Source organism: Phoenix dactylifera, chromosome 1 (assembly GCF_051530095.1).
Source record: "Phoenix dactylifera cultivar Ajwa chromosome 1, Ajwa_hap1_PhDact_Kaust_v1.1, whole genome shotgun sequence".
Classification (NCBI taxonomy): Eukaryota; Viridiplantae; Streptophyta; class Magnoliopsida; order Arecales; family Arecaceae; genus Phoenix; species Phoenix dactylifera.
In genome coordinates this window covers 14,855,782-14,870,061 of record NC_143190.1, presented here as the reverse complement: position 1 = coordinate 14,870,061, position 14,280 = coordinate 14,855,782, and the positions used below count along the sequence as shown (strand labels likewise).

At 35.4% G+C, this 14,280-nt stretch overlaps 2 protein-coding genes across 2 annotated transcripts; both read left to right on the top strand.

Annotated features, from left to right (window-relative positions):
* Nucleotides 1-1,801: 1,801 nt before the first annotated feature.
* LOC103716478 (cytochrome b-c1 complex subunit 7-2, mitochondrial-like) lies at nt 1,802-7,825 on the top strand. The gene is made up of 4 exons (XM_008804485.6): nt 1,802-2,019; nt 2,133-2,290; nt 5,669-5,716; nt 7,497-7,825. Exons 1-4 carry the CDS (start codon nt 1,914-1,916, stop codon nt 7,563-7,565), a joined length of 381 nt encoding a protein of 126 aa, XP_008802707.4. The 5' UTR covers nt 1,802-1,913; the 3' UTR covers nt 7,566-7,825.
* A 1,239-nt stretch (nt 7,826-9,064) lies between these two features.
* On the top strand, nt 9,065-13,037 carry LOC148715066 (uncharacterized). The gene has a single exon (XM_088720993.2). It carries the CDS (start codon nt 9,533-9,535, stop codon nt 9,836-9,838), a length of 306 nt encoding a protein of 101 aa, XP_088577119.2. The 5' UTR covers nt 9,065-9,532; the 3' UTR covers nt 9,839-13,037.
* The last annotated feature ends 1,243 nt before the right edge of the window (nt 13,038-14,280 follow it).

The window sequence follows — 14,280 nt, the reverse complement described above, 5'->3', positions numbered from 1 at the left end:
TCAGAGTTCAGACTAAATCATGTTTTTTCCTTTCAATGTAAAAAATAATATTTCTATTGAACAAAGTAATTGTTAGAAGAGATGAGATCTTTCTAATTGGTGAAAGCGTTGTATGCACCAATGGCACCACGATCATCGCAAGGGAAAAGGAAAGAATTGCCCTTGTGTCGTGAAGCAGGAGTCAATGCAAAGCATGTGAATTGACTGGAAGGAAGGAGGAAGGAGGAAGGAGGAAGGAGAAAAAAAAAAGAAAAAAAAAGAAACATCAAAAGAACCACGATTATCTACATAGGCCTGTAATCATACAGGAACAATGCCTCTATATACAAAATAAAATAGAACTTTGCCTTATTGTTATGAATCAAATCATTGCTTTTGGTGGAAACATCTCAGGGCACATCACCCAAAAAACAATCAGCTGGCAAAGATGCCTACTATAAATTATAATTCAGATTAGAAAATTGCACCAAACCATTAAGCATAAACCATATGCAAATTGAAGCTTTCACCTTAGAATTTGTTTGGATGATTAGACTAAAAAGTCTATAAGATTTGTGGATTGGACTGATACAACCAGCAAAATTATAGAATTAGAGGTTGGACTGGGCATATATTCATAAATATCCAGAAGTAACTTTGAAGTGAGTCGGTCCAAATCCCATAGGAAGAAAAAAAAAGACTGTCGGTTGTTTCAAGTTGGTCATGAGTTAATTTGGCATTGTACAGACATCTAAAAATAACAAAAAAAATAAAGTTCAGTATAGGATTATGTAATCATGAATTACACCAATTAACTATTTTAATTTGATTTTCTAAATAATATAGAGTTTATAGCTGAGCCTATTTTAGCAACCAAGCCCAGTTCTACATGGACCATACAGTGATGTTATATGTATCTATACATGCATTATGCAATATTTCCACATTCAATCAACATAGTTGCAATACCCTAATTAAATAAAGCTTATGCACATTCCATCCGTAAACAAAATCTTCCTATATAAATTAGATGCTAGTCATACATGTCTATAACAAATAGTTCAAGTTTCAAAAATCAACTATCTCAGTAGCTAAAGATCTTATCTTCTTAGCACGACTCAATCTCCATCTAGCCCTATTTACTAAAGGTGATTTTCGGTACAATTTGGTTGCGATATACAATCCCTTCTCACTTTAGGCAAAAGATGGAGGCTCAATTTTGATAGATACAATTCTCTTAATTAGTACCCGACCATATTTGATTTGTTTAGGAAGAAATTATTAGGTGGATCAGGTTTGATGGAATAGTCTAAATTCGAAGGCATGTGTACAATGGATAATAGATGAATTCTCACCTTTATTTTTGAATAGCTTAAATAAAAAAAAAAGGGGTAATATAGCGAGTGACAACTGGGGCATGTGTATGGGAGGACAATAGGTGAATTCTTATATTTGTTTTGACAATTGGTTTATCTTTTCTTCTTTCTTTTTTTTAATTTTTTTTAAAAAAATAAAAGTACTATATATAATATGTAGGGATACAAAAGAAAAAGTTAAAAAATAATATATTACGGAGGGCATTAGACAACTCCATGTTTTCCATTCATAGGTAGCCTTTTGAGTAGTTGGCGACAAAAAAAGCTATCTAATTTGCAGTCCTATTAGCCTTCCTGAGCCATTCTAAATAGATCTGGATCTCAAGAGAAAGGCAAGGGGTAAATTAATAATTTTTTTTCTCAAAAATAAATAATAAAAAAGCCACACAGCCGTCGAGCACCGTTCGTTTCTCGATTGCTTGCGACTTTCTATTTTCACGCCTGATACATCGAACGGTTACATAAAAGGCCCAAGGAAGGACGGGAGGAGGAACAGCCACCGCAGCCGCCGAAGGGAAGAAGAGCTAGAGAGAGGGGTTTGGTGGAGGTCGTGTTGGAATGGCGTCGTCGTCGTCGTGGCTGCAATCGTTTTTTCTCAACCCCCGCCGAAACTGGTTCGCCGCCCAGCACTACAAGGCCGTCTCCAAGCGCCTCAAGAAATACGGTCCGATCTGCCCTCTTCTCTCTCTCTCTTTCTCTCTCTTTCTCTCTCTTAGGGTTTCTGGTCTGTAGATGGATTTTGATTTGTTTTATGGTTATTTTTCCCTTTCGATCTAGGGTTGCGTTATGATGATCTCTACGATCCGATGTACGAGCTGGACATCAAGGAGGCGCTGGCCCGGCTCCCGCGCGAGGTGGTGGACGCCAGGAACCAGCGCCTCAAGCGCGCCATGGACCTCTCCATGAAGCACGAGTACTTGCCGGAGGACTTGCAGGTCTGTTCTTTTTCGATGTTCTCGTTTTGCCTTAACTCGTTTTCTTGGGGGCAATCTAAGAAGATAGAGATCTTACGTGGTTCCTGATTTGTGTTAATATTGGTATTATTTGATAAAATGATTGATTCGTTAGCGTGCTCTTTTATAATTCGATGCTTCTTTGATTTAGATGAGATAATATCCGAAATATAGGCTTTTAGTGATTATGAACGATGTGTGGAAATCTAAAGAAGATCGATCTGTCATGTGGCACCTGATTCATGTTTTTATGGGTCTACTTTGATTCCTTCTGTAGAATTGGATTCTTCTTTTGTTTATGTGAAATGCGATAGCAAAAAAAAAAGTTTTTTTTTTTTTATTGATGTAGAATGTTTCTCTAGAGGGATCTGCCAAAAAAAAAATCAGGATGTAATATTAGATGCAGTTATATTGACGGCATTGAAAAACTTGCCCTTTGAGTTTTCTATAAGAACCAGTTATGTCCAAAGAAGGGCCTAGTAGTAGTGTTCTAGGCCTCTTTAAGTATATGGCTATTGCTGATGGAACTTTTAGTTTTGGCCAAGTTATGCATGGTGCTCTTGACAAAATGTGGTAAGTACCTCATAAAATACTCTTCCATTGTACTTTACTCTTCAAGTGTGCTTGTTTCCCCTTCTCCCTTATTATGGCAAGTCTTTGTGAAATAACTCTGAAGGGAAGAAAAAAGAAGGCATTAAGAGACACTCCTGGCCCAACCTTAGGCACTCTAAAATTCTTTTTCAAACCTGCTCCCATTTCGATTCAAGAGATAGATAAAGAGACACATTCCATTGCACTGATCAGGGGGCGAAGGATGGATTGTCACGGCACATGTCAGTGGTTTTGGAGAGCAGAATATAAGTCTTTTTGTAACAAAGGAAAGAATAAAAGGAATGTGTCTAGAAGTAATTATTAAGTAACTATTATTTTTTGAGATCCTCTTAATTAAGTTCATGCTGGATCAAGTTGTGTGGTCACCAAGAATTCAGTATGATACACACGGTGTGAATCATGTACCATCTTTGACTAACCATTGTTGCAGTGTTGTGCTGTTGTTGCGCTTTGAAATGCCTGAAGCTGCTTGAACTTATGAAGTTCTGTTGATTTTACATGATTCATTCTCCAACATCCCTTCTATCTCCAACTTACGAACACTTTTACTTGATCTGAAGTTTGTGGACTGTGGGTTTGAGGTGGGAGAAGTTATTTTTCAATATGTAAACCCCATTTTTAAGAGTTCTTTATGTCTTTGTATATATTTTGAGGATTACATTTTCCAGTATTGTACCATAATTGTTCTTCCACAGTCATAAACAAACCTGTCAGCGTGTTATTTTCATTTAATTTTGAAAAGGCTTTCCGTATTTTTCAAGAAAAAATAGGAATTTTGACATAACTAGAGGCACGTTCATTCAAATTGGTTCCAGCTCAAGTTTTGATATATCATGATTATATCTAAATTACAAACATCCTAGCCTTTATCAACTTCCCAGAAGTTAGGAATATAGTAAATATTAATAAATTCAAAAGAATTAGATTATAACTGTAATGACCCATTATGTAAATCTGCAGGCATGCTCTTTTGAATATAAAACATAATATTTTTGAATTTAGTTATCAGTGATTAAAATACCCAGAAATGAAGATGTTATGAGTAATTAAAATACATGGCTATACACATTTGATAAAATACTATGCATCATTATATTTACTAAATGATCTTATTTGTTATCTTGCATAAATAATGCTTCACGATGGATTTTGAGGCAAGAATCTAATGTGGAGGAACGACATAGATACCATCTTCTGGATACTATTCCTGCCAATCTTTTGTTTGGCAGCAGTTAACATCTTTTTAATATGGAAGCATGATTTGAGGATTATCTTGGTCTGTGCTCAGAATATGAGAGGGAACACAGCTCCCAATTTGGTTGCACCAAAAAGACATCACTATGAAAATGAGTGGGATCATTCTGAATACTTAGCCATGCCAACTTAGCACATAGATGACCTACATCAAACACAGATGTGCAATGCATGCACATGTGCATGCCTAGTCCTAAGTTGCATTCACGGACTCAAGTCCACCTTAAAGATACTCCACATTATTAGTATTGTTAGGACTATACAAAACAGGACAATCTTTGTTACTGCAAATTTTAGGCCCATAGACAACTTTAGTACCTGACCAAAATATGCTAAAGTCTAAATCCTTCCAAATTCTGAAATTTTTTGTTGATCCAGCATGATTTTTTGCTACTTGAGAGAACCCCTTCACCATTGTCAACTTCATTTATGTGAAACTTGAGTCTAGATGTGGGTTGTCAGATAATCCTATACTTAGAAAGAAATCTTTTCTTGCAGTGCATCAAGGCTATTAATCTAAGTTAGTTGTTGACAAGTCAATATATGAATTCAAGCGAAAATCTTTATTGATCACAAGCAGGCAATTATCCACTCCTTGCGCACCTATTGGCCCAGATATACTTTTATTGTACATCTTCACTGTTGTACTCATTAAAATCATGAAACATTTAAATTATTGTATATGTCCACAAGTCCATGCTTCATGGATTCGTCTGCCTGGTTGAGCATCCAAGTTGTAAATGACACTTGTGCTGGTACCAGTATTTGTAGGATTCCTTTTGATTCAACTGGATGAAAAATAATTACTTTTTACAGAAAAGAATTCTGAAACCTGCAAAGCAAACTTCAGAGAACTTGGTGTTGTCCTTGTTTGTTTCATCAACTCAATCTATTTGTTTAATAACACTTTTTCAAGAGACTTACTACATAGGAAACTGAAGAGCATAACTATCCTAAGATGGTCTTAGGATTCATGTTGAGAAATCAGTTGATCCTGTCATATGTCTGCATGGCATTTTCCTTTATAGGCTAACTACTCTGGCTTTATCCATAAAATTATTTAAAGATTATATGTGAATCAGCCCTTGTTCTCGACCTTTCTTTATTGTACGCTATACTATCATTTTTCAAACATAGATACAACTTAATAATGTATGTTCATGTACTTGCATAGGACATCCAAGTTTGTAGCATAAAATTCTTTTGTTTTCTATGAATAATCCGACTCGTGTAATAATATCCATAGGTATTTTGACAATGTAGCTGCATATTTTTTTATGGTTCCTCCTTTGTTCTCCAGATAAGTAACAACCATACTTTAAAATGGTCCTCCCACTAATAGATTAGAATCCTTCTCTTTTTTTCCCTGCACCAATTGCTAAAAAAAAATCCGTGTAATCATGTATATAGTGTCAACTCGATCATATAGTTTTGCTTTTCACATTTATATGAATCACCAATACCAACCATTTTTTATTTTCTTCTTCTTTGCAGGCATTACAGACGCCATTTAGAAGCTATCTTAAAGATATGTTGGCTCTTGTAAGTGTTTCTATGAGCAAATTCTGCCTTGAGTTTTTGTCAGTCAGCTTCTATGATTACTTAGAATTTATGTTTATATGGTGATGTCCTTCTGCAATTTGCCTCTTCAAACCTTTTAGGTGGACAACCTTTTTCTCTTCTCTGCTGATTGATTGGAGTTGCATCATAATGCAATTCTAAGGCAATATTTTATATGCCTTTTTAATAATAAATTCTATTTTTAATGATTAGCTGTTTGAAGTCTGCTAACATTTGCTTATCAGCATTGCCTTTTAATCTGCTGAAGCTTTTAGATGAACATATGGCTAGTCAATTTGAAAACTCAGTGTGCTTAATGTTCTGTATATGTGATTATATTAATATATAATGTATAATATACTAATTGATAATTATACTAATTGATATGGTTTAACAAACAGATTGTATTTTTAATTTACTTGTCCTTTTCTGAAGATATTGCATGTACTATAATATGCTACATTTAAGTACACCTATGTTGCAAGCCTTTCTGTTTTTCATATATTCACTTGAAACTGGTATTACTTTCTGTTTCATGTAAGCAAAATGCTTTGGTGGCTCTGCTATTAAAAGCCAATACACAGGTTGAGGGTGTGCCTGCCACACCTTTCCGTTCAGTCTGATAAAAGGAAAATGAGTTTAATGCATGCTTCATTTGGTGATTTGCACTCGTTATGCTCATTCTTTTTAAGGAAGAAATAAGAAATGTAGCCATTTGAATAATTAAATTTCATTCATCTCACTAATTGATGGAATCTCGGGCAACCATTAGATAGTCCACATTTGCTTGCGCATACTGGATTCATGGTAAACAAAAGCCTCTGTCCTCCAACTACCAATTAAATGGTGTCTGCCTCTTTCATCCTCTAGTCCTCTATCTCTTTCTTCCCTTAAGTCTTATTATCTTCAACAGTTGCAATCACTACTATATCTCTCCATGGTTTTAAATCCCATGGGATGGAGATGTTCTTGTTTCTCCATGGAACGGAATGCCTTTCTGTCGAGCTGTGTCCCGGCAACGGTCCCGATTATGCATCTCCATAGATATCCTCCATCTCTCTACTCTTCTTCTTTCCTCTCTCTTTTTTTTTCTCTCTTTTTCTTCTTGCTTTCCTTCCTTTCTTTTTCTTCCACATTTCTTTCTTTCCTTATCTTTTTTCTTTGGTTCTCCTCTTTCTTTCTTTATTTTTTTCTTTTCCTCTTCCTTTCTTTCTTTTTTTTCCTTCCTTTCTTTTGTTCTTTTTCTTCTCTCTTTCTTTCATTCTTTCTTTTCATTTTTTTTCCTTTTCTTCATCCTACTTTCCTTACTTTCTTTCCTCTTTTTTTCACTCTTTTCGTGAGTATAAGTTTTGGAGTCCCTACTCTACCCCCCACCCTGTCCCGCCCCTATTTTCTCACATTAATGGGGGGATGGCCAGGATGCCCCCTCTCCTGCCAGAACTTAAAACTTTGCCTCTCTTTTTTTGTCTCTCTGACATCAGGAAGACCCAACCGCTGATCAACCTAGCATTATATCTGAAATTGTTGCCATAATGTGATCGTAACAGACTGGACAACTGTAATTCGCCTTCTGATTATGGTACTTCTAGCAATCAGCACATGCAATGCACTTGACTGATAAACAGAGTATCTGATGAATGACAAGTTGAGCCGCTGATTCTATAAATTTTCTTTTCCAGCTTATGTAAGTTCATGCTATGTAACTGGCTGGCTTATTATGTAAGTTCATTTTATGTAACTGGCAATTTTGTATTCATTGCAGGTGAAGAAGGAGAGGGCAGAACGAGAGGCATTGGGAGCTCTACCCCTCTATCAGCGCACCATTCCATGAGATATCTTTCAAGGATGCTAGTTTGTCTGATATTAATTGCGACAAATAAAATAAAAAAAACTGTCGTTGGATGCTGATTTTGGTCTATGTAAACCTCTTTGTACGATGCTGTCTTTTATGTGTTTGTTTTGGTAATCATCACTGAAATATGCGTTCGCAAGTATTTTTCAGATATTAGGAGGCAAACCTGGCCGTCATGGACAGACTATCTGATTATTGGAGGTTAATAGAGAATAAGTAATGGTTATTAGTTATGAATATCTTCTTGAATCACAACTGGTGGTAGTGTTAATACCTATTTAAGATAGATCTTTTGATCATATGGCGCATCTCATGACTGACATCCCAGGGAGTTCTCTGTATTCTTTGTTGCAGCCACTCTTTGGACCATCGACTTGAAAGGAATGGGTGGGGATTTTTAAAGAGCTTAGTAGATCTTATCATCATCATCATCATCATCTTCGCGCTATTCACAACTTTGTCCGTTTAGCTTGTTCAATGCTCTTATTTGATTTGTGATGTGTTGGCGGTTTATGGCAATGAAGTGGCCAAGATTTGATGGCCTTGATTGCTTCACACATGATGGGTTGTCCTGGATAAGCTTGATATGCATATGTAAAAAATCTGTGCCTGCTTTTTTTTTTTTTTTTTTGAGTTTTTTTTTATAGATACATTTCTAAATATCAGATTTTGCTTTCAAAGTTGATATTTGCATATATAGCTTTGTAAACTTTTATTATTGTATAAATGTTCCTCTAATGGTGTTAAGAAAAACTATATTTATATTAATTAAAAATAAAATAAAATTTTAAAATTCTGTTATTGTTTCTGTTTTTTTTTTTTACTACCAGGATTACGATCTATTTGCATGTTTATCTATTAAAAATATTTTTGTTATTTTAATTTAAAATAAAAATAGGATAGAATAGTAAAATAAGTATTTTACGAGAATATATATATATGTAAATATTAATTTTGGAAGAGTATTAATATAAAATTTGATATTTAGAAGTGTATTTATGTATTTTTTTTCTTTAAAGATTTTGTTGGATTGGTTTGTAACTGTGAATCCCAACTATAGGGAGAAAAATAATAGAATTAGATTAACGGAATGGATGGTAGACCTTGCCACTACCCGTTTTCATACTGTCGAATGGCTGTTCAAGCTTCTATTTTAGCATTGCAGCAAAAAAAAGATTCTATTTTAATCATGGTGTTCGGAATATGATGCGCTCAGGAAACTCATATGCTTTGGTCTCGGTTGCCATCATGGTGTGGTGGTTACTGTGAAGCTCGTGAGTTTTCGTTTCCCAGTTTCCAAAAAATGTTAGGGTACCTTGTTGAAGCAGTTAAGAACGTCTTTTCATACGTCTAATTTTACATATTTTCATTTTAAAAGCTGGTCCAATCTAGCATCAAGCTGTTGTAATGTTCTTGAGGTCGCCAGAATTAATTATTGTTTGTGTTAGGTGGATCATTTTTAAGTAGCTTTAATATAATACAGTGGATTTTTTTCATAAATAAATTATTTTAAATTACTAATATATTTTAATCTCGTTGAATCAGGTATTTATGCTTATAGAAAGGTCAACAATATAAATAATTTTATGCAGCTCATCATTTAGACGAGTTGATACGGCTACCTTAAAAAAGAATAAAAATAAGAGCACCTATGACGCCACTATAAAAATATAGTACGATATGGGATCCACGGTGTCAAGGGTCTGCCTTCGGCGTTCGCCGGCATGCCCTCGAAACCAGGCATTCCTAAATCCACCGTTAAATTAGAAAGGGCACCCCGGGGGTTCCTTCCCCCTCTGTTTTCATCTGTCTTCTTCCCTTCTGGGTTTCCGCGTGAAATTGGGAAACTTGATAGAAAAGGCGAAAAATAGGAGAGAAGAAGCCAAGACACGAAAGAGGGATAGCGAGAGCGAGAGCGAGCGAGAGAGAGAGACGAGAGGAGGAGGATGGTGTTCAACAGCCGGTGGGTTTCGGCGGTGGCGACGGTGTCGGCGGATGCGTGTCAATACGTAGCGTGCAACCCAGAGCGGTTGAGCAGCGAGCAGGTGCTGGAACTCCTCTGCTGCCTCCCCCTTCACCAACTCCGCCGCCTCGCCTTCTGCCTCTTCTCCTTCTTCTGCTTCCCCATCGCCGAGCCCCCGCCACGCCGCACCTTCTACGCCTATCGCCGCTCCTCCTCCTCCTCCTCCTCCTCTTCATCCTCCTCCTCCGACGCCTACGAATCCGCCGGCTACGACTCCCATTCCGACTGAAAACGACCCTCTCCTCCCCTCCCGCTGTACAGATAGTATCTTCTTCTTCTTCTTCGTCTTCTTCTTTTCCTCCTGCCCTTCTAATTAGTTTTCTTCATTCGGCACGGGGGCAACTTGTTCTTGTTTTTCTTCGACGCATTATTATTTGGATGGGGTTTGGATGACGAGCATCATTATTGTATTCATAGTTGTTCTGCCTGCTGGTTCTGAATATTGTAGCTAGCTCTGTAATTGTTGGATTCTGGATTGCCCTTTTCACGCAATTAGCCTTGTCGTTGATGTTAGATTAAATAGTTACTGCATGATTTTTTTTTCTCTTTCTTGTTTTATTATTATCTTAGAATGATGGTTTTAGTGAGATTTTTTTTTTCAAGGTAATGCTTGGGATGTGACTCGCGTAGTAGGTTAATTTCAATGTGTTCTGTGGATATGCTTACTTCCACTTTTGAAATCTATCAAATTAACATTACATTTACACAAATTGTCATAACCAACTTAACTGTTTGACAATGTTTGTGTTGCCTTTTTGGATCCTTATACAAGGCTTTTGGATTCAATAGAAAATTTATATTCTTTATGATGGTTAGAGTTGATGTGTCCTTTCTTTTCATTGGTCTAGTAGAGTTCATTCTCAGATAGGTACTTCATGGCAATTGAAATGGTAGCTGTGACATCTTGGTTTGCACCTTTTATATACAAACTTTTATTATATCTTTGTATTTGTGGTCTTCCAATTAACATGTGGTTTGAAGAACTACATGCGTATCTTGGTTTGTCATATCTCATCTTGATAGGATGATGCCCAGCAGAATCCATGCTTTAGAGTAATGCTTTAAGTTGCTCTATCTCACCTTTTATGCTTCAAAGGGGCATTGCATTTTTCTGTATGTAAAATTTGAGACTCCTATTGCAATCAGGATTTTGTCATCACATGAGTTACTAGTTAGCTGCCTTCCAGAGGCATGTCTTGAGATATACTAGTTAATTTGATGCACGTACTCATTTAAGTACCAACTTCATATGCCACAAACTTTATTCCTTGGATTCAACTCGGTCAATATGATTGGTCTTTATGATGGTCCAGTTTTGTTCTACAGTTTCAGAATGTGATCAGAATGGAGCTAGGGTTGTTCTATGAAAGGTTTTAAGTGATTGTCGAAAGGAATTAAGTGTACTGGGTGAAATTGCATCATTGGCAACTAGTTTGACATGTACTCTAATTGTTTGACGGTTGTTTTGATGGTCATGTATGCAAAGGAAATCGTATGTAGCAATTAATGGTATGTTCTTTTATGATCTTTGAACAAAATTGTCTTTAATGGCATGAAACCCTTAGTATGATCCCCTATACTTGCACTTTTTGCTTGTGCCATTTGGTATGAGAGTTTTGCTTCTAAGTTCTGTCTCTTCTCCCAGACTGTGGTTCCCACTATCTAGTACCAAAGCCATGTTTGCTTGTCCATGTGTTCATGGATGTGACCTGGCTTAGATACTACACTACAAAACAAAGAGAATATGGTAGTCCTTTTACTGTGGCGGTTCAAGCAATCGTGAGCCATGATAGGGATTAGATCTTAAGATAGTCCAACAATCAGGGTATACGATCATAAGTTTGAACCAATGCCTTAAATGATTGAGGGTATTGAGAATTAGCAATCTTGTTGAGGCCCAACGTGATGCTAGAAATATTTATTAAAGAAATATTTTGTTACAGAAAAGGTGGAATGAAGTGATACTGGACTTATATTTCTCTCCAACTATCCTTTCCTCCACCTCGTAAAAATGAGGGAAGAATTTTGAAGGGTTGAAGAAGAAGATTGAAAAGTTAGACAATCGAAACTGGCAAAATGGATAAGTCAAAGAGGGGAGAAGTGATAAAATAAAAAGTGAAAAATTAGTTGAAGATAGAAGGAAAAAGGATGTTTTGGGAATTTCAAAATAAAGGGGAATACCAATTGTTGCATAATGCCAAAATGATTGAAAATTTGGAAAGCTGAACGTTGTGTTCTAGATTGGATACTTTTTCAAGTTTTGTAGCTTGGCCAACACATGGAAGGGTCCTTTAACCTAGAAGAGAAAGAACATGTGTAAGTTCAAGAACCATGAAGATTGATTGTACGCATTTGCAAAGAAGAAGAAGGGGCATGTTCAAGTGTAGATACTGTTCGAGCAAAAAGTTTTCACGAGCTCTTCCATTGAGTTCATGAAACTTTTGCGATTAGAGAGTTAGAAATTCTTTCAAAATAGAGAAGTGTCTCATTAACATTGTCAATAAGCTTTTATATATTGATACCATCAAAAAGATGTAGTGTCACTCAAAATTATAGTTGGAAGAAAAGCTGGTTGAGGGTGTTGCTGAAAATTAAACTAAACGCTTTTGGGAAAATCTAGGAAAACAAATATTAGCATCCTTTTTATGATCTAGAGTTTAAGCTAAATCGGTAAACCACAACAAAAATAAAAAAATATCTAGTTCATTTAATTGAAGGGGAATTGACTATACTTTATTGAAATGGTATTGTTGTTAGGTTTTAATGATTCCACTTTGTTGTAGTCAAGGTTTGCCGTATCGGTTGGTACTGGTGTGTACTGACCATACCATACCGCACCAATACCGAAGTGGTACAAGGTACGAAGGGCGTAACGACACTCAGTACGCCGAACCGGGTGATATATTGGACGTATTGACACTGTAATAGAATGGTGCCGATACGGCGAACCTTGGTTGTAGCCAAGTTGGTTTAGTGGTTTGATGTAAATTACCTTTTTCACACAAGTAGCGGAGCTTTTGTTCGAACTCAGTTTCATTATTGGGTCTTCTTTCTTTTCTTTTTTTTTGAAATGCAATAATGTGTATCTAACTATTCTTTACATGTTTTGACAACAAACTTGCTAGAAATAGGTCCTAAAAGCAAGAAAGTTTTGCTTTCTCATTCTAATAAAATATGCTTAAGTGACACGAAGATAGTCATCGATAAAGATAATATAATATCTAAAGCCAGAAAATGAGTCTCCATGTGCATATTCCAAAAATCTTGTTTATTGTATGGAAAGAAGAATTACATAGATCTCAACAAGGCTTTGATGTTTGAAAGTTGGTTTTGAGTTTTGTTTGGTTTTGCTCTAACTTTGGCACCTTCAAGTAAATGTTATAAAGAAATACCAATAAATTGATTAAAATTAAAAAAAACAAAAAAAAGAATGAGAAAATAAATTATAATAAAATGATACTTCAAATTTTGTTTTAGGACCTTTAGATGCACTGATTTGGTAATTTTTTTTACTGAAACAATAAAAAAAAGATGTTCTTTTGAAATAGATATTTGAAGAGACATGTTTAAACATACCAAATCATTGGCTTTTGACATGAGATAATAGAAATTTTAATGAATTTTGAGCTCTAGGATAGCCAAAATCTCGTAAAAAAATTCACTTTTCCTTGGAATATTTGTGGAATCTAACATCACAATGCTTCTGATACTGAATATCCTTACAACTTGCAAAATTCAAATTTAATCTATATGAAAAATGCTTTCTAACATTTTTGCATTTTTCTATATACAAAAGTGAAAGATTATCTCCAATTTCAATCGGTCTTAATTAATCCCTTGTTACTGCCATAGGAGAAGTAATAGGTAGGATTGACACAATTTGAACTCGTGATATTTTGTACCCAATTTGCATGAGAATAGATAGATTGTTTTCAATTAGTCATTGAGGAAACACGAACAAAGTTGAAGCTAGAAAATGAATTTTCTAATTTAAGACATTCTTTTTGATTAAATGATATCTGAAGATTTTTTTATTTTTGATTTATGTTGATGCTTTTATTTTGACTAATATATTTTTTAATATTTTTTCGGAGGTTTGGAGAAAGCAACAACCAATAGGATTTCCCTAATCCTCCCTTCTTAAAAAGAAGAACATGAAATTCTTTTTCCTTTCAGCAGATCATGAAATCTTGGCAATCTTCTCTATTTAATGAGTGAGGAGTCTATTTGGAAATCATCTGCTTTGCATCCACCATTTGAGTATATGATATATTGGGTTCGGGTCCGATTCAAGTGCCAAATCAAATAGCACCTGGCATTGATTTGATTGATAAGGTAAATAGACCAATTCAATCACATTGAACACTTTCCATTTATGATCAAAAGAGAAGATTATTCTTTTTAATGAACATATGTGGATATGGGCTTCAATTTATTCAAATGAACATATATTGATTCTAACAACTAATTGCAGAGTTGATTTTGGACCTTTCAATTAATAGGGCATTCTAGTATTTTGTAGATTCTTATCCAAGACTTGTATCATTATTGGATGGAATTTCAATGAGTTATGTTCATAAGAACTAGAAAGTTCTAGTTTTTCAATCAACAAATTACTTTACTTAAGATAGACTTGGATTTCTAGACCAATTGGTAGTTTGACCGTATAGC